Below are 18,085 nucleotides of genomic sequence, written 5' to 3' on the forward strand. Positions count from 1 at the left end.
TCTCTGTTGCTGCTCCGGCACTCTGGAACACTCTGCCGTTGCACATCAGACAGTCCCCCTCACTGTCCATCTTCAAAACCAGTATTAAAACACATTTATATTCCTTGGCTTTTGACCCTGCTTGAGACTTTGCTCCTGTTTTAGTGCTTTTAATGTTTTTAATTTTATTGTTTTTACTCTTTCGTTTAATGTTTTTATTGTTATGTAATAATTTCTTGTCCATGATTAGTCATGTACAGCACTTTGTTGCAACTGTGGTTGTTTTTAAAGTGCTCTATAAATAAAGTTATTATTATTTATTATTATAATAGACAATAGGTGCAGGAGTAGGCCATTCGGTCCTTCGAGCCAGTACCGCCATTCAATGTGATCATGGCTGATCATCCCCAATCAGTACCCCGTTCCTGCCTTCTCCTCATATCCCCTGACTCCACTATTTTTAAGAGCCCTATCTAGCTCTCTCTTGAAAGTATCCAGAGAACCTTCCCCCACCGCCCTCTGAGGCAGAGAATTCCACAGACTCACAACTCTCTGTGAGAAAAAGTGTTTCCTCGTCTCCGTTCTAAATGGCTTACTCCTTATTCTTAAACTGTGGCCCCTGGTTCTGGACTCCCCCAACATCGGGAACATGCTTCCTGCCTCTAGCGTGTCCAAACCCTTTACAATCTTATATGTTTCAATGAGATACCCTCTCATCCTTCAAAACTCCAGAGTGTACAAGCCCAGCTGCTCCATTCTCTCAGCATATGACAGTCCAGCCATCCCGGGAATTAACCTTGTAAACCTACGCTGCACTCCCTCAATAACAAGAATGTCCTTCCTCAAAATAGGGGACCAAAACTGCACACAATACTCCAGGTGTGGTCTCACTAGGGCTCTGTACAACTGCAGAAAGACCTCTTTGCTTCTATATTCTATTCCTCTTGTTATAAAGGCCAACATGCCATTCGCTTTCTTCACTGCCTGCTGTACCTGCATGCTTACTTTCATAGACTGATGTACAAGGACCCCCAGATCCCGTTGTACTTCCCTTTTTCCCAACTTGACGCCATTTAGATAGTAATCTGCCTTCCTGTTTTTGGTACCAAAGTGGACAACCTAACATTTATCCACATTAAACTTCATCTGCCATGCATCTGCCCACTCCCCCAACCTGTCCAAGTCACCCTGCATTCTCATAACATCCTCCTCACAGTTCACACTGCCACCCAGCTTTGTGTCAACTGCAAATTTGCTAATGTTACTTTGAAGGTTACTTTGAGAGGTGACGTTTCACAAAGTGCTGGAGTAACTCAGCGGGTCAGGCAGCATCTGTGGAGAGAAGGAATGGGTGACATTTACGGGTCGAGACCCTTCTTCAGACTGAGAGTCAGGAGAGAGAGAAACAAGAGATGTAGATGGTGATGTAGAGAGATATAGAACAAATTATGCAAAAAAGGTGGAGCCCACAATGGTCCATTGTTGGCTGTGGGTTTGATGATAACGAGTTATACAGACAGTGAAACTAATAGGATGACAAGGATGGGGGAGGGATGGAGAGAGAGGGAAAGCAAGGGCTACTTGAAGTTAGAGAAGTCAATGTTCATACCGCTGGGGTGTAAACTGCCCAAGTGAAATATGAGGTGCTGTTCCTCCAATTTGGTGGAGACGGCCTAGGACAGAGAGATCAGATTGGGAATGGGAGAGGGAGTTAAAATATGGGAATCTTACATTTATCCGTTTAGGTGGCACAGCGGTAGAGTTGCTGCCTCAGGGCGCCAGAGATCCGGGTTCCACCCAGGTTTGTAGGTTGATTGGCCTCGGTAAAATTGCAAATTGTCCCTGTAAGTGTGAGGTCGGGGACGGGTTGGTATTTTGTTGTCTCTCGCTGGTTGTTCAAGGTGGAGAGAGGATGAGGTGAGGGAGCTGGGACACAGGGACACAGACACACAGATCCTCTCTTGCTGACCGGCGCCTATATCTCTCAGTTCCCTCTCCCCTGACTCTCAGTCTCGACCCAAAACGTCACCCATTCCTTCTCTCCACGGACGCTGCCTGTCCCACTGAGTTACTCCAGCACTTTGTGTCTATCTTCGGCTTAAACCAGCATCTGCAGTTCCTTCCTACACATAAAACACTCATCTGGCCAGGCAGTGTCTGACAGGTCAGGCATTTTCTATTGTGTTTATTGACTTTAGAGATAGGGCACAGAAACAGGCCCTTCGGCCCACCCTGTCCTCACCATATACTAGCTCTAAACACAAGGGCTAATTTACAAATTTTACCAAAAGCCATTAACCTACAATCTCGCTCGCCTTTGGAGTGTGGGAGGAAACCAGAGCACCCGGAGAAAACCCACCCACGTACAAACTAGATAGACTCGGCTTGTACACGCTGGAATTTAGAAGATTGAGAGGGGATCTTATAGAAACTTACAAAATTCTTAAGGGGTTGGACAGGCTAGATGCAAGAAGATTGTTCCCACAGTTTAAGGATAAGGGGGAAATCTTTTAGGACCGAGATGAGGAAAACATTTTTCACACAGAGAGTGGTGAATCTCTGGAATTCTCTGCCACAGAAGGTAGTTGAGGCCAGTTCATTGGCTATATTTAAGAGGGAGTTTGATGTGGCCCTTGTGGCTAAAGGGATCAGGGGGTATGGAGAGAAGGCAGGTACAGGATACTGAGTTGGATGATCACCCATGATCATATCGAATGGCTGTGCAGGCTCGAAGGGCCGAATGGCCTACTCCTGCACCTATTTTCTATGTTTCTATGTTTCTAAACTCCGTACAGACAGCACCCATAGTCAGGATCGAACCCGGGTCTCCGGCGCTGTGAGGCAGCAGCTCTACCCGCTGCATCGCCACCGTGCCGCCCTTAAGATCTGCCAAAACGCCTGACAACTAACGGGGAATTCTAGGAAGCCTGGAGCGGGAGGGGCTACAGCACAAAACCAGGGTCTTAGAAACCAATCCGGCCTGAATAATAATCATCATGGCCAGATAAGGTAGACACAAGTGCTGGAGAAACTCAGCGGGTGCAGCAGCATCTATGGAGCGAAGGAAATAGGCAACGTTTCGGGCCGAAACCCGGAAGGGTTTCGGCCCGAAACGTTGCCTATTTCCAGAAGGGTTTCGTCCCGAAACTTTGCCTATTTCCAAAGGGTTTCGGCCCGAAACGTTGCCTATTTCCTTTGCTCCATAGATGCTGCTGCACCCGCTGAGTTTCTCCAGCACTTTTGTCTACCTTCGATTTTCCAGCAGATGCTTCTTCAACCTATTGTCTATTGTCTATTGAAGAAGGGTCTCGACCCGAAACGTCACCAATTCCTTCTCTCCAGAGATGCTGCCTATCCCGCTGAGTTACTCCAGCTTTTTGTGTCTATCCCCCAAGTCTCTGCAGTTCAGAGCTTATTGGGATGTTGCATGTTTAGTGTTTAATAGCCTGATTGCTGGCTGTAGGGAAGAAGCTGCTCCTGATCCTGGACGGCTCATCCCGGCTCCTGGACCCGCCGAGTGACTTACTCCAGCACTGGTCTTTTCACCGAATGAACTCAACTCAAACAAAACTTTGAACATTAATAGCCCATTATCTGTTTATTTGCACTTTAATGAAGTAAAGTGAAGTGAAGTGAGTTTATTGTCATGTGTCCCTGTATAGGACAATGAAATTCTTGCTTTGCTTAAGCACACAGAATATAGGGCATTTAATACAAAACAGATCAGTGTGTCCATATACCATAATATAAATATATACACACATGAATAAATAAACTGATAAAGTGCAAATAACGGATAATGGGTTCATAATAATCAGAGTTTTGTCCGAGCCAGGTTTAATAGCCTGATGGCTGTGGGGAAGTAGCTATTCCTGAACCTGGTCGTTGCAGTCTTCAGGCTCCTGTACCTTCTACCTGAAGGTAGCAGGGAGATGAGTGTGTGGCCAGGATGGTGTGGGTCCTTGATGATACTGCCAGCCTTTTTGAGGCAGCGACTGCGATAAATCCCCTCGATGGAAGGAAGGTCAGAGCCGATGATGGACTGGGCAGTGTTTACTATTTTTTGTAGTCTTTTCCTCTCCAGGGCGCTCGAATTGCCGAACCAAGCCACGATGCAGACGTTACAAGCCCTTCTATGCCCGCACCTCCAGACTCAGGAACAGCTTCTTTCCCAGAGCTATAGCTGCTCGGAACCGGCCCTGCTGAGTGCCCCCACCCCCACGGACTGTCTCCCTCGGATGGTCACGTCGCACAGACACATCTGCACTTTAGTCTGTTTTGACTATTTTACTGTTGTAATGTTCTTTGTACAAACCATGTTCTCTGGGGATCTAAACCTAAATTTTAGTAATTACTTAAGTTATGATGTCGGATGGAAGCTGCATACACAAATCTTGTTGCACTTATGTACAATGACAATAAAATATATTATTATTATTATTATTATTATTATTATTATTATTATTATTATTATTATTATCATTATTATTATTATTATTATTATTATTATTATTATTATTATTATTATTATTATCTGTTTTATTTATTCATGTGTGTATACATTTATACAATGGTATAAATCCTGGGATGTCAGGACTGTCTTATGAAGAAAGACTGGATAGACTTGGTTTATACTCTCTAGAATTTAGGAGATTGAGAGGGGATCTTATAGAAACTTACAAAATTCTTAAGGGGTTGGACAGGTTGGATGCAGGAAGATTGCTCCCGATGTTGGGGAAGTCCAGGACAAGGGGTCACAGCTTAAGGATAAGGGGGAAACCCTTTAAAACCGAGATGAGAAGAACTTTTTTCACACAGAGAGTGGTGAATCTCTGGAACTCTCTGCCACAGAGGGTAGTCGAGGCCAGTTCATTGGCTATATTTAAGAGGGAGTTAGATGTGGCCCTTGTGGCTAAAGGGATCAGAGGGTATGGAGAGAAGGCAGGTACAGGATACTGAGTTGGATGATCAGCCATGATCATATTGAATGGCGGTGCAGGCTCGAAGGGCCGAATGGCCTACTCCTGCACCTAATTTCTATGTTTCTATATGGACACACTGATCTGTTCTGTATTCGTGCCGTCTATGTTCTGTTGTGCTGAAGCAAAGCAAGAATGTCCTATCTGGGACACATGACAATAAACTCTCTTGAATGCTGAATGCCAGGCGTTTAGTGCTGGCGACAGTAAATGCTGCCACACCTCCCCTTTAAGCGGGGAGCCGGCGCTGACGTCAGCTCGTCAGTTTCCACTGAAACTCCAGGGGAAGAAACTGACCGGATGGAAGAAGCGGTGGCGGCGGCGGTGGTGTAACAGCGAGCCTTGGCCGGCCCTGCCCTGCCCTAGCCCAGCCTTACCCTGCCCTGCCCTGCCCTGCCCAGCCTTACCCTGCCTGGCCCCAAGCCCTGCCCGGTCCCTGCCCCAGTCCCAGTCTCAGCCACAAATCTCAGCCACAAGCCTTACCTTACTTTACCTTGCCTTGCCTTGACTAGCCTGAGCCTTGCCCGGCCCCAAGCCTCAGCCCAGCCTTGCCCGGCCGCTACACTGTAACTCTGCCCCTGGGCCGCTACACTGTAACTCTGCCCCGGGCCGCTACATTGTATCCACCCCCTCCCTCCCTCCCTACCCCGGGCCGCCACATTGTAGCGAGTGAGCGCCAAGTTGTCACACAGTTGCCGGGCTCCCAGCGCTACAATGTTGCCCAGCGTGGCGACGGGCCGGGAGCTGCAGCAAGGCGGAGCGCAGACCAAGAAGAACTCCATCACCGACGACTACAAGGTCACGGCGCAGGTCCTGGGGCTCGGCATCAACGGGAAAGTTTTGGAATGTTACAACAAGAAAACTGGCGAGAAATACGCGCTGAAGGTGAGTTACTGTGGCGGCGCCGCCTCCTCTCCCGCTCCTTGTCCCGGCCCCTGCTCCCGGCCCGGGGCCTCGCAGTCTCCAACACGCCCGTGTTGCCGGCTTGCTGGGGAATTTACCACCAAGCGGCCAATTGTCGCCCTCTCTCCCGGGCCTAGATTCTGCCCCGACTCTCGGGAGCCCTGTGTGTGTGTCTCTGTCTCTGTGTGTGTGTGTCTCTCTGTCTCTGTGTGTGTGTCTGTGTGTGTGTGTCTCTGTCTGTGTGTGTCTCTCTATCTCTGTCTCTGTGTGTGTCTCTGTCTGTCTCTGTGTGTGTCTGTGTATGTGTGTCTGTGGGTGTGTTTCTCTGAGTATGTGTGTGTACGTTTCTCTGTGTGTGTGTGTCTGTCTGTGTGTGTGTGTGTACGTTTCTGTGTGTGTGTGTATTTCTCTGTGTGTGTGGGTTTGGGGGACTTCCACCGTGTGAATCCTGCCCCACATCCCGGGCCTGTTTCCGTTGTGGAGTTTTCTCACATTCCGGTTTTCCGGAAATAAGTTGGGCGGCGCTTGGGGAAAGAATGGGCCGCGGGAAACACGGGGGGGGGGGGGTCGGGCCGAGCCAGGCCGGGGCAGCTCCACTCACTCCCGGGTGGAACGTGGGCCTCTCCCGCTGTTGTGATCCGTGGTGTCTGCCTGGCTGGCTTTGTTGTGTATCATTGTGATGCCGGCGAGATTTGTGTGGAGGTGCTCGCTGTTTACAAAGTGGCCTAAGTTTGGCTAACGTGGTGTGTGTACTTACTGTAACTTAAAGATGTAAAGGTCTGTGAAGGTTTAATGGGAATCTGAGGGGCCACACAGAGGGTGGAGGGTGTATGGAACCTGCTGCCAGAGGAGGTAGTTGAGGCCGGCACTATCCCAACGTTTGAGAACCGTGTAGACGGGTACATGGATAGGAAGGGTTTGGAGGGATATTGGCCAAACGTGGGACTGGTGTAGCTGGGACAGGTTGTGTAAGTTGGGCCGAAGGGCCTGTGTCCATGCTGTATCACTATGACTGCACTGATGGAGAATTGTCACTCACTGAATCAACTTGTTTGGAATATTTCTACGACAGGATGTGGGGAGATTATGGTCAGTGAGATAATAGGTGCAGGAGTAGGCCATTCGGCCCTTCGAGCCAGCACCGCCATTCAATGTGATCATGGCTGATCATCCCCAATCAGTACCCCGTTCCTGCCTTCTCCCCATATCCCCTGACTCCGCTATCTTTAAGAACCCTATCTAGCTCTCTCTTGAATAGAGAGAGAACTAGATAGGATTCTTAAAGATAGCGGAGTCAGGGGATATATCCTGAAAGAATCCAGAGAACCGGCCTCCACCGCCCTCTGAGGCAGAGAATTCCACAGACTCACCACTCTCTGTGAGAAAAAGTTTTTCCTCATCTCCGTTCTAAATGGCTGACCCCTTATTCTTAATCTTTGGCCCCTGGTTCTGGACTCCCCCAACATCGAGAACGTGTTTCCTGCACTCATTTCTGAGATTTAAATTCAATAATTCAATGATACTTTGGGTTAAGTGTGTGTTGTGTGTGTGTGTGTGTGTGTGTTGGTGTTGTGTGTGTTGGGGTGTGTGTGTGTGTTGGTTGGTGTGTGTGTGTGCGCGAGGGTTTCTGTTCACGGAGCCACACTTGGTATTTTTGTTCAACTTTTAATCGAATGCCGGCTTGAGTCTTATCAGCCTCTGGGGAAGTCGTGTCAATGAATGGACAAGGGCTTCAATGAGTGTTTCTCCTCTGGTTTTTACCATGGAGAAAGTCACGGAGACTTGGGGAACTTGTGGCAGCCAATGGAGATGTCTTGAGCGGAGAAGATGGGCACAAAATGCCGGAGTAACTGGGGCAGCAGCACTGGAGAGAAGGAATGGGTGACATTTCTGGTCGAGACCCTTCTTCAATCTTGAGGATGGCCTGTATTACAGTTGTGGAGATGAAGGACCTCCTGAGGTGTATGGAGTTAGACAAATCTCCCAGCCATGGCCAGATCTATGCAAGGATGTCTCGGGGAAACTAGAGGGGAAATCCAAGATGCAGCGGTAGAGTTGCTGCCTCACAGCTCCGGAGACACAGGTTCGATCCCGACTACGGGTGCTGTCTGTACGGAGTTTGTACGTTTTCCCTGTGACCTGCGTGGGTTTTCTCCAAGATCTTCCGTTTTCTCCCACACTGTAAAGGGCCTGTCCCACTGTACGAGGTGATTCAAGAGTTCTCCCGAGTTTTCCCCCGATTTGACCTCGGAGAATGTCCGTAGCGGGTCCGTGGGAGTTCGTGGATGTCCCGTAGCGGCTCGTAGAGTAACGGTAGGTACTCGGGAAATCCGGTAATCTCGTGACGTTTTGTCAACACTGTGGAAAATATCCACGAGTAAAAAAAATACTCGCGTTGAAAATTTCTTTTACTTTTTACTCGTACGAGCCGCTCCGAGACATCCGCGAACTCTTACGGACCCGCTACGGACATTCTCCGAGTTCGAATCGGGGGAAAACTCGGGTGAACTCCCGAATTACCTCGTACAATGGGACAGGCCCTTCAGACGTACAGGTTTGTAGTTCAATTGGCTTGATAAGTGTAAAAATTGTCCAGTATTAAAAAATTGTCCAGTGATGAGTGAGTGATTCGCTACCTCGAGCTGTTCAGCTCCTACATCTAGATCTATAAATGATGGTTAGACACAGGTGAGATGCCGGAAGACTGGGCTAATATTGTGCCTCGATTTAAGAAAGGCTGCAGGGAAAATGCTGGGAACTGCATGCCTAACATCTGCGGTAGGCAAGTTACTGCAGAGGATTGTGAGGGATGAGATGTCTATACATTTGGATAGATGAGTTGATTCGGGATAGTCAGCATGGTTTTCTACACAGGAGATTGAGTCTTTTGATTCAGAGTTTGTTTTCAATATGTAACCAAAAGGGTTTGGGACCAAAACCATCGATGATTTATATACATGGATTCGAACTCGGAGATTTACGGTAATGGCCACTCGTCGGTACTCGGGGCTCTCGTGGACATTTTTCATTACGTTGAAAAATCTTCACCAGTCTTCCCGTGCTTACCTGCCGTTAGCGAGTCTTCCCGAGTACCTGCTGTTAGCGTTACTAGCCGCTAAGAGACGTCCCCGAGCTCCGACGTACCCGCTACGCCCGGGGGGTATCGCCTCAGCGCAGAGGGAGAAGAGGAGGGAAGAGACTGCAGACCTAAGACTTTTGCCTCCATCACAGTGAGGTGATGCTGGGTGGACTCACTGTGGTGGATGTTAATATGTGTTTATTGTTGTTTTTATTGTATTATATGTATGACACCTGCAATTGTGTTCAGACTTTGGTCTGAATGACAATAAAGGCATATCTATCTATCTATCTATCTATCTATTACCATGAGTTTGATTTTTTTTAAACTCGGGAGAGCTCTTGGAATGAACTCGTACCGTGGGACAGGGCTTTTAGCCGACAGGATAGAGAATTGGTTCCATGGAAGGAAGCAGAGGGTGATGGTGGAAGGTTGCTTCTCAGACTGGAGGCCTGTGACTAGTGGTGGGCCTCAGGGTTCGGTGCTGGGCCCGTTACTGTTTGTCATCTACATCAATGATTTGGATGAGAACATGCAGGGCAAGATTAGCAAGTTTGCAGATGACGCGAAAGTGAGTGGTCTTGCAGATAGTGACGATGGTTGTGAACAATTGCAACAGGATCTGGATCAGTGCGGGCTGAGGAGTGGTTGATGGAGTTTAATGCAGATAAGTGTGAGGTGCTGCATCTTGCAAAGTCAAACCAGGGCTGGACCCACACAGTGAATGGCAGGCAGGGTGTGGGGAGTGTTGTAGAGCAGAGGGATCTAGAGTACAGGTACATGGTTCCTTAACAGTGGCGTCACAGGTAGGTGGGGAGATCAATAAGACTATTGGTACATTGGCCTCCATCAGTCAGTGTGTTGAGTGTAGAAGTGGCCATGTTATGGTGCAGTGGTACAAGGCGTTGGTGAGACAACATTTGGAATATTGTAGATAGACACAGAGTGACAATAGACAATAGGTGCAGGAGTAGAGGCCATTCGGCCCTTCGAGCCAGCACTGCCATTCAATGTGATCATGGCTGATCATCCCCAATCAGTACCCCGTTCCTGCCTTCACCCCATATCCCCTGACTCCGCTATCTTTAAGAGCCCTATCTAGCTCTCTCTCAAAAGTATCCAGAGAACCAGCCTCCACCGCCCTCTGAGGCAGACAATTCCACAGACTCACAACTCTCTGTGAGAAAAAGTGTTTCCTCATCTCCGTTCGAAATGGCTTACCCCTTATTCTTAAACTGTGTGGCCCCTGGTTCTGGACTCCCCCAACATCGGGAACATGTTTCCTGCCTCTAGTGTGTCCAAGCCCTTAACAATCTTGTATGTTTCAATGAGATATCCTCTCATCCTTCTAAACTCCAGAGTGTACAAGCCCAGCTGCTCCATTCTCTCAGCATATGACAGTCCCGCCACCCCGGGAATTAACCTTGTGGACCACAATAGCCGGAGTAACTCAACGGGACAGGCAGCATCTCTGGAGAGAAGGAATGGGTGACGTTTCAGGTCGAGACCCTTCTTCAGACCATTGTGCTTCCCAGCATTGTGGCCATTAAGTAGGAAAGGGTGAAGCAGAGAAGTTTTACGAGGATGTTGCCGGGACTCTCGAGGTCTGAGCTGGAGTGACTCAGTGGGTCGGGCAGCATCTGTGGAGTGAATGGACAAGGTTTCTTCAGCTCGATGGATCCCAACCCAAAACATCTGTCTATTCCCCCCCCTCCCCCCCCAATAAATGCTGCCTGACCGCTGAGTTCCTCCAGCAATTAGTGTTTTGCTCAAGACTCCGGCATCTGCAGTTCCTTGTGTTCAGCCTTAGTGGTGACATTGTCTCCCCGCTTTCTACTTCTTTGAAATATGTGAAGGTACTTTAAAAAAGTTAGAATGAATATGGGATCTGATTTCAAGCCATAACCTGCAGTGATGTTTCTACAGCTCCTGTGTGGAGAGACTGATTGCTAAGATGGAGTTTCGGTCACGTTCTGCTTTTAGATGTGGTAACAAACTAGCCATGTCAGTCACAGAGAGATCAGCTCATACTCCCAGCCAATGTGTACGCAAAACGTGTACGGTGCGGTGGCGCAGCGGGTAGAGCTGCTACCTCACAGCGCCCAAGACCCAGGCTCGATCCTGACTGCGGGTGCTGTCTGCGTGGAGCTTGCACGCTCTCCCTGTGACCTGTGTGCTCCAGTTTCCTCCCACACCCCCACAAAGCCGTGCGGGTTTGTAGGTTAATTGGCTTCTACAAATTGTCCCTAGTGTGTAGGGTAGTGCTAGTGTACACGTGATCACTGGTCGGCACGGACTCGGTGGGCCGAAGGGCCTGTTTCCGCGCTGTATCTCTAAACTGAACAAAACAAGTGAAATGAAGCAGATTTCCTCAGCGTTAGTGGCCGTGTGTTTATGGGACCTTGTTGTAGACTGAGGACAGTGATGTTAAAGATTCTGTTGCTCTGAGGCCGTTCTCCCCGTGACCTGCGTGGGTTTTCTCCGGGCGCTCCGGTTTCCTCCTGCAGTCCAAAGACGTGCAGGTTTGTAGGTTAATTAGCTCGGTACAAATGTAAATTGTCCCCAGTGTGTGTAGGATAGTGTTAGTGTGCGGGATCGCTGGTCGGTGCGGAGACTCGGTGGGCTGTAGTGTGCGGGATCGCTGGTCGGTGCGGAGACTCAGTGGGCTGTTGTGTGCGGGGAGCGCTGGTCGGTGCGGAGACTCGGTGGGCTGTAGTGTGCGGGGATCGCTGGTCGGTGCGGAGACTCGGTGGGCTGTAGTGTGCGGGGATCGCTGGTCGGTGCGGAGACTCGGTGGGCTGTAGTGTGCGGGGATCGCTGGTCGGTGCGGAGACTCGGTGGGCTGTTGTGTGCGGATCGCTGGTCGGTGCGGAGACTCGGTGGGCTGTTGTGTGCGGGATCGCTGGTCGGTGCGGAGACTCGGTGGGCTGTAGTGTGCGGGGATCGCTGGTCGGTGCGGAGACTCGGTGGGCTGTAGTGTGCGGGATCGCTGGTTGGTGCGGAGACTCGGTGGGCTGTAGTGTGCGGGAGCGCTGGTCGGTGCGGAGACTCGGTGGGCTGTAGTGTGCGGGATTGCTGGTTGGTGCGGAGACTCGGTGGGCTGTTGTGTGCGGGGATCGCTGGTCGGTGCGGAGACTCGGTGGCTGAAGGGCCTGTCTCCTCCCTGTATCTCTAAACTAAACCACTATTGTATCTGCCTCCATCACCACCCGTGACTGGGCCAGGGTTCAGGGGGCAAGTTCTACCCGCCGATCGGCAGCGAAGGTCCCGGTGAGGTCGTGACGACTGGCCATGGGGGACTTCCACGGTGGGGATTCGAGCGCGCTCTGGTGATTTAAGGGCCTGTCCCACTTGCGTGTCCTTGGCACGCGGATTACGCAACCTCGTGGTCGCGTTGAGCCGCGACGGTCCCGTGAAGGTCGCGCGCGATTACATGCGTATGCACAGCCGTCTGGAGCGCGTGATGTCATTTGAAGATGGACACAAAGCTGGAGTAACTCAGTGGGACCGGCAGCATCTCTGGAGAGAAGCAATGGGTGACGATTCATGTCGAGATTCTTCTTCAGTCTGAAAAGGGTCTTGTCCCGACACGTCACCCATTCCTTCTCTCCAGAGATGCTGCCGGTCCCGCTGAGTTACTCCTGCATTTTATGTCTATCTTCAATTTTCTTGGCCCCAGTCTGGGAGTAGAAGTGGGGGCGGATCCGGATCGCAACGGTCGTGAGCCCCAGGCCGAGTTCGGCGATCGTTTGCCTGCTTCTGCTGCCGTTGGCGGTGAGACGTTGCGTCGCGCCAGGGTCTTGGGCCTGTCCCACTTTGGCCGTCAGTTACGCGACAGGCCGTTGGCGCGCGAAGATTTCGTTGGCTACAAAAATTTCGGAGCCCCGCGCGATGTCACGCACAACTACATACCCCTCCGCGCTTCTCAGTGGGACCGGCCCCGCGCAGTCGTTCGAGGCCCGTGCACCTCAACGCGACCACGAGGTCGCGTAATTTGCATGACAAGGACACGTAAGTGGGACAGGCCCTTACGTCCGGACTAAAGGAGGGGTGGGACCACCAGTGGCCGGATAATCAGTGGTGGAGCTGTACAGGGTCCCTTCACCGGATGTCATGGTAACTGCCGTCTCCAGCCCCTGGTGGTTCACCGCGTGTAAATCTGGTCTCAGCGCCTGTGTGTGTGTGTGCGTGTGTGTGTGTGTGTGTGTGTGTGTGTGTCGGCACAGCCAGGCTGCCGTCAGTTTTCATTAGCAGGGGCGTGTGTTGTCACATTGTGAGCTAGTTGTTATTTATAATTACAGCCAATGATCTGATAATCACCGGCTGTGCCGACTACGTGAGTAACGATGGTGAAATGGTTTCACTGACACGGGATTATGTCGCTGCAGCTTCTGGCCCCTACATTACATACAGCGCGGAAACAACGCGCCCATACCAACAAAAGATGCCCCATCTCGGCTAGTCCCACCTGCTCGCATTTGGCCCATAGTCACGTGTAGCGAGGTACAGGGAAAAGCTTTTGTTGCTTGCTAACCAGTCAGTAGGAAGACAATCCCTGGTTACAATCGAGCCGTCCACACTGTACAGATACAGGATACTTGCTCCACACCTGTCCTCTCCATGTACCTGTCCACATGTCTCATAATACCGGCCTCAACCTCCTCCTCTGGCAGCTCATTCCATACACTCACCACCCTCTGTGGAAAAGTTTCCCCTCGGGTTCCTATCGACTCGCCCCCCCCGGCATTAACCCTATGTCCTCTGGTCCTTGATTCCCCTACTCTAAGTGAAAGACTCTGCATTCTCGGACTGGGGGCCTGTGACTGGTGGTGGGCCTCAGGGTTCGGTGCTGGGCCCGTTACTGTTTGTCATCTACATCAATGATTTGGATGAGAACATACAGGGCAAGATGAGCAAGTTTGCTGATGATACAAAAGTGAGTGGTTTTGCAGATAGTGGAGATGGTTCTGAACGATTGCAGCAGGATCTGGATCGATTGGGCCAGGTGGGCGGAGGAATGGTTGATGGATTTAATACAGAGAAGTGTGAGGTGTTGCATTTTGGGACGTCTAACAAGGGCAGGACCTACACAGTGAATGGTCGGCCTCTGGGTAGTGTTGTAGAGCAGAGGGATCTAGGAGTACAGGTGCATGGTTCCTTGAAGGTCGAATCGCAGGTAGATAAGGTGGTCAAAAAGGCTTTTGGCACTTTGGCTTTCATCAGTCAGAGTATTGAGTATAGAAGTTGGGAGGTCATGTTGCAGTTGTATAAGACGTTGGTGAGACGCATTTAGAATATTGTGTTCAGTTCTGGGCACAAATATGTTGTCAAGCTGGAAAAGGTTCAAAGAAGATTAACGAGGATGTTGCCAGGACTAGAGGGTGTGAGCTATAGGGAGAGGTTGAGCAGGCTGGGTCTCTATTCCCAGGAGCGCAGGAAGATGAGGGGTGATCTTATAGAGGTGTATAAAATCATGAGGGGAATAGATCGGGTAGATGCACAGAGTCTCTTGCCCGGAGTAGAGGAATCGAGGACCAGAGGACATAGATTTATGTTGAAGGAGAACATTTTAAACAGGAATCTGAGGGGTAACTTATCCACACAAAGGGTGGTGGGTGTATGGAACAAGCTGCCAGAGGAGGTAGTTGAGGCTGGGACTATCCCAACATTTAAGAAACAATATGGGGAGAACACAGGAGAATGGGGTTAAGAGGGAGAGTGGGCCGAAGGGCCTGTTTCCTTGCTGTCCCTCAAGTCTCTGCCCATGTACGGACACATGTAGAGCACAAACGTGCCCCAACTAACGTGAAACTTCAGTACAGAGAGTATAGAACTAGAGGTCACGGCCTCAGAAATAGAGGACATTCCTTTAAGAAGGAGATGAGGAGGAATTTCTTCAGTCGGAGGGTGGTGAATCTGTGGAATTCTTTGCCACAGACGGCTGTGGAGGCCACAAGTCATTGGATATATTGCAGGCAGAGATAGATAGATTCTTGATTAGTGCGGGTGTCAGGGGTTATGGGGAGAAGGCAGGAGAATGGGGTTAGGAGGGAGGGATAGATTGAATGGTGGAGTAGACTTGATGGGCTGAATGGCCTCCTTCTACTCCTATTCCTTGCGACCAAACCTGTGTCTCTGGCGGTGTGAGGCAGCAGCTCTACCCGCTGCAACACCTTCATAGCGTCAAAGTTTTGACTTCTACAGTGCATTAGTTTTGAGATACAGCACGAAACCGGCCCACCAGCGTCCACACCAGGGGATGTGGGCAAATCGGATACACGAAGATGGGGCATCTTGGTTGGCATGGGCGAGTCGGGCCGAAGGGCCTGCTCCTGTGCCGTGTCCCTCTCTGACTCTACGGCAACACAGAGTACTGGAGTAACTCAGCGGGTCAGGCAGCATCTGTGGAGAACATGGATAGGTGACGTTTCACAGAGTGCTGGAGTAACTCAGCGGGTCAGGCAGCATCTCTGGAGAGAAGGGATGGGTGATGTTTTGGGTCGAGACCCTTCTTCAGACAGCAGCATCTCGAGAGACGCTGCCTGACCCGCTGAGTTACTCCAGCACTCTGTGAAACGTCACCTATCCATGTTCTCCACAGATGCTGCCTGACCCGCTGAGTTACTCCAGCACTCTGTGTCTTTACGCATGGATGTGGTCACCATGTTGGGATGGCCACGCAGGTTCTGATCACGTCCTGACCCAGCGATGCGATGGGTGGACCTCTGTGGCAACGGCAGCGTGGAGCAGCGGGTAGAGCTGCTGCCTCACAGCGCCAGAGACCCGGGTTCCACCCTGACCACGGGTGCTGTCTGTGTGGAGTTTGTACGTTCTCCTGCATCTTATAAAAACATATAAAAGTCTTAAGGGATTGGACAGGCTAGATGCAGGAAAAATGTTCCTGATGTTGGGGGGAGTCCAGAACCAGGGGTCACACACAGTTTAAGAATAAGGGGTCGGCCATTTAGGACTGAGACGAGGAAATACTTTTTCACCCAGAGAGTTGTGAATCTGTGGAATTCTCTGCCCACAGAAGGCAGTGGAGGCCAGTTCACTGGATGTTTTCGAGAGAGAGTTAGATTTAGCTCCTTGGGGCTAACGGAATCAAGGGATATGGGGAGAAAGCAGGAACACCCCGTTTGGGGATGATCAGCCATGATCATATTGAATGGCGGTGCTGGCTCGAAGGGCCGAATGGCCTACTCGTGCACCAATGTTTCTATGTTTCTATATTCTCTGTTTCCCCGTGAACCGCGTGGGTTTTCTCCGGGCGCTCCGGTTTCCTCCCGCACTCCAAAGACGCGCAGGTTTGTAGGTTGGAGGCAGATACGATAGTGGGGTTTAAGAGGCTTTTAGACAGGCGCGTGGATATGGAGGGAGTGGAGGGATATGGGTCACGTGCAAGCAGAGGAGAGTTAGTCTTGTCATCATGTTGGGCACAGACATTGTGGGCCGAAGGGCCTGTTCTTGTGCTGTTCTGCGATCTATGTCTCGCCTTTCCCTCCCCAGATGCTGCCTGACCCACTGCCTCCCCCCAGCACCGTGTGTGTGGGGCTTGAGACAGACATATTTGGAATGGGTCAAGTCGAGACACAGAGCAGGTTCACACCCTGGTCAATAGGTGTGGAGGCAGCTTTGGGTAGGAGGGAACTGCAGATGCTGGTTGCAACCAAAAATAGACACAGAGTGCTGGAGTAACTCAGCGGGACAGGCAGCATCTGTGTAGAGAATGGATGGGTGAGGTTTCGGGTTGAGACCCTTCAGACTGCAGATCGGGTGATGGATGGTCGGTGTGGAGTTGTTCGCCGAAGGGGCCTGTTTCCCTGCTGGATCTCTAAACTAAACAAAAGCAAGTCAGAACAGCACCAGACTGCTGGCAGGAAATCAAATCCACCCCTCGTAGTTTCACTCTGATTATTCAAGCCATCTCGGAACTCATTGACAGAAAGACTTGAACTGTGACAGGAGGCAGGGCTGACGATTCCAGCGCGTAACGTCAACATGGTTTATCTCCGTGACCTCCTCCACCCTCCCCCCCCTCCCACAAGCCCCCCCTTTCCTGTGTTACCCCCACTCTACCACAAGCCCCCCCTTTCCTGTGTTACCCCCCCCTCCCACAAGCCCCCCCTTTCCTGTGTCCCCCCCCTCTCCCACAAGCCCCCCCTTTCCTGTGTTACCCCCCCCTCCCACAAGCCCCCCCTTTCCTGTGTCCCCCCCCTCTCCCACAAGCCCCCCCTTTCCTGTGTTCCCCCCCCTCTCCCACAAGCCCCCCCTTTCCTGTGTTACCCCCCCCCACAAGCCCCCCCTTTCCTGTGTTACCCCCCTCTCCCACAAGCCCACCCTTTCCTGTGTTCCCCCCCCTCTCCCACAAGCCCCCCCTTTCCTGTGCTACTCCCCCCCCCTCCCACAAGCCCCCCCTTTCCTGTGTTACCCCCACTCTCCCACAAGCCCCCTCTTTCCTGTGTTACCCCCCCCTCTCCCACAAGTCCCCCCTTTCCTGTGTTACCCCCACTCTCCCACAAGTCCCCCCCCCCCCCTTTCCTGTGTTCCTCCTTCTCCCACAAGCCCCCCCCACCTTTCTGTGTTCCCCCCTCAGTTACTGTGCCAGTCTCTACCCACTCAGGACAATTTGCTGAGGGCCAGTTACTCGCTGTGTAACCGCTGAGTTCCTCCAGCACTTTGTGTTTTACTCAGGATCCCAGCCTCTGCTGTTCCTTGTGTCTCCTCATCGGGGCCACCATCAGGCTCCTGAACACTTACACAACACTCGCCTCAGCCAATCTGATCACGATATCAATTTATTGTGTTTTTTAGTCTTTTTTTTTTCCTCTTTGTGTTTTGCATTCACGGGCCCTGCTACGCTGCCAGAAGTAAGGATCCCATTGTTCCATTGTTGGCAATTAAACGCAGAAATAGGACACAGAGTGCTGGAGTAACTCAGCGGGTCAGGCAGCATCTGTGGAGAACCTGGATAGGTGACGTTTCACAGAGTGCTGGAGTAACTCAGCGGGTGCAGCAGCATCTATGGAGCTAAGGAAATAGGCAACGTTTCGGGCCGAAACCCGGAAGGGTTTCGGCCCGAAACGTTGCCTATTTCCAGAAGGATTTTGGCCCGAAACGTTGCCTATTTCCTTAGCTTCATAGA

At 51.0% G+C, this 18,085-nt stretch overlaps 1 protein-coding gene across 4 annotated transcripts in view; it reads left to right on the plus strand.

The window, feature by feature from the left end:
* The first annotated feature begins 5,460 nt into the window (after nucleotides 1–5,460).
* Nucleotides 5,461–18,085, plus strand: part of mapkapk2 (MAPK activated protein kinase 2) — an 80,391-nt gene continuing 67,766 nt past the window's right edge. For all 4 annotated transcript variants that reach the window (XM_033042962.1, XM_033042960.1, XM_033042961.1 and 1 more), the window contains exon 1: nucleotides 5,461–5,843. In XM_033042962.1, coding sequence (XP_032898853.1) covers nucleotides 5,673–5,843 — 171 coding nt within the window. In that variant the 5' untranslated portion in view covers nucleotides 5,461–5,672. The remainder of the gene's footprint in view (nucleotides 5,844–18,085) is intronic.

This window comes from Amblyraja radiata, chromosome 24, assembly GCF_010909765.2.
Source record: "Amblyraja radiata isolate CabotCenter1 chromosome 24, sAmbRad1.1.pri, whole genome shotgun sequence".
In the NCBI taxonomy this organism is placed as follows: domain Eukaryota; kingdom Metazoa; phylum Chordata; class Chondrichthyes; order Rajiformes; family Rajidae; genus Amblyraja; species Amblyraja radiata.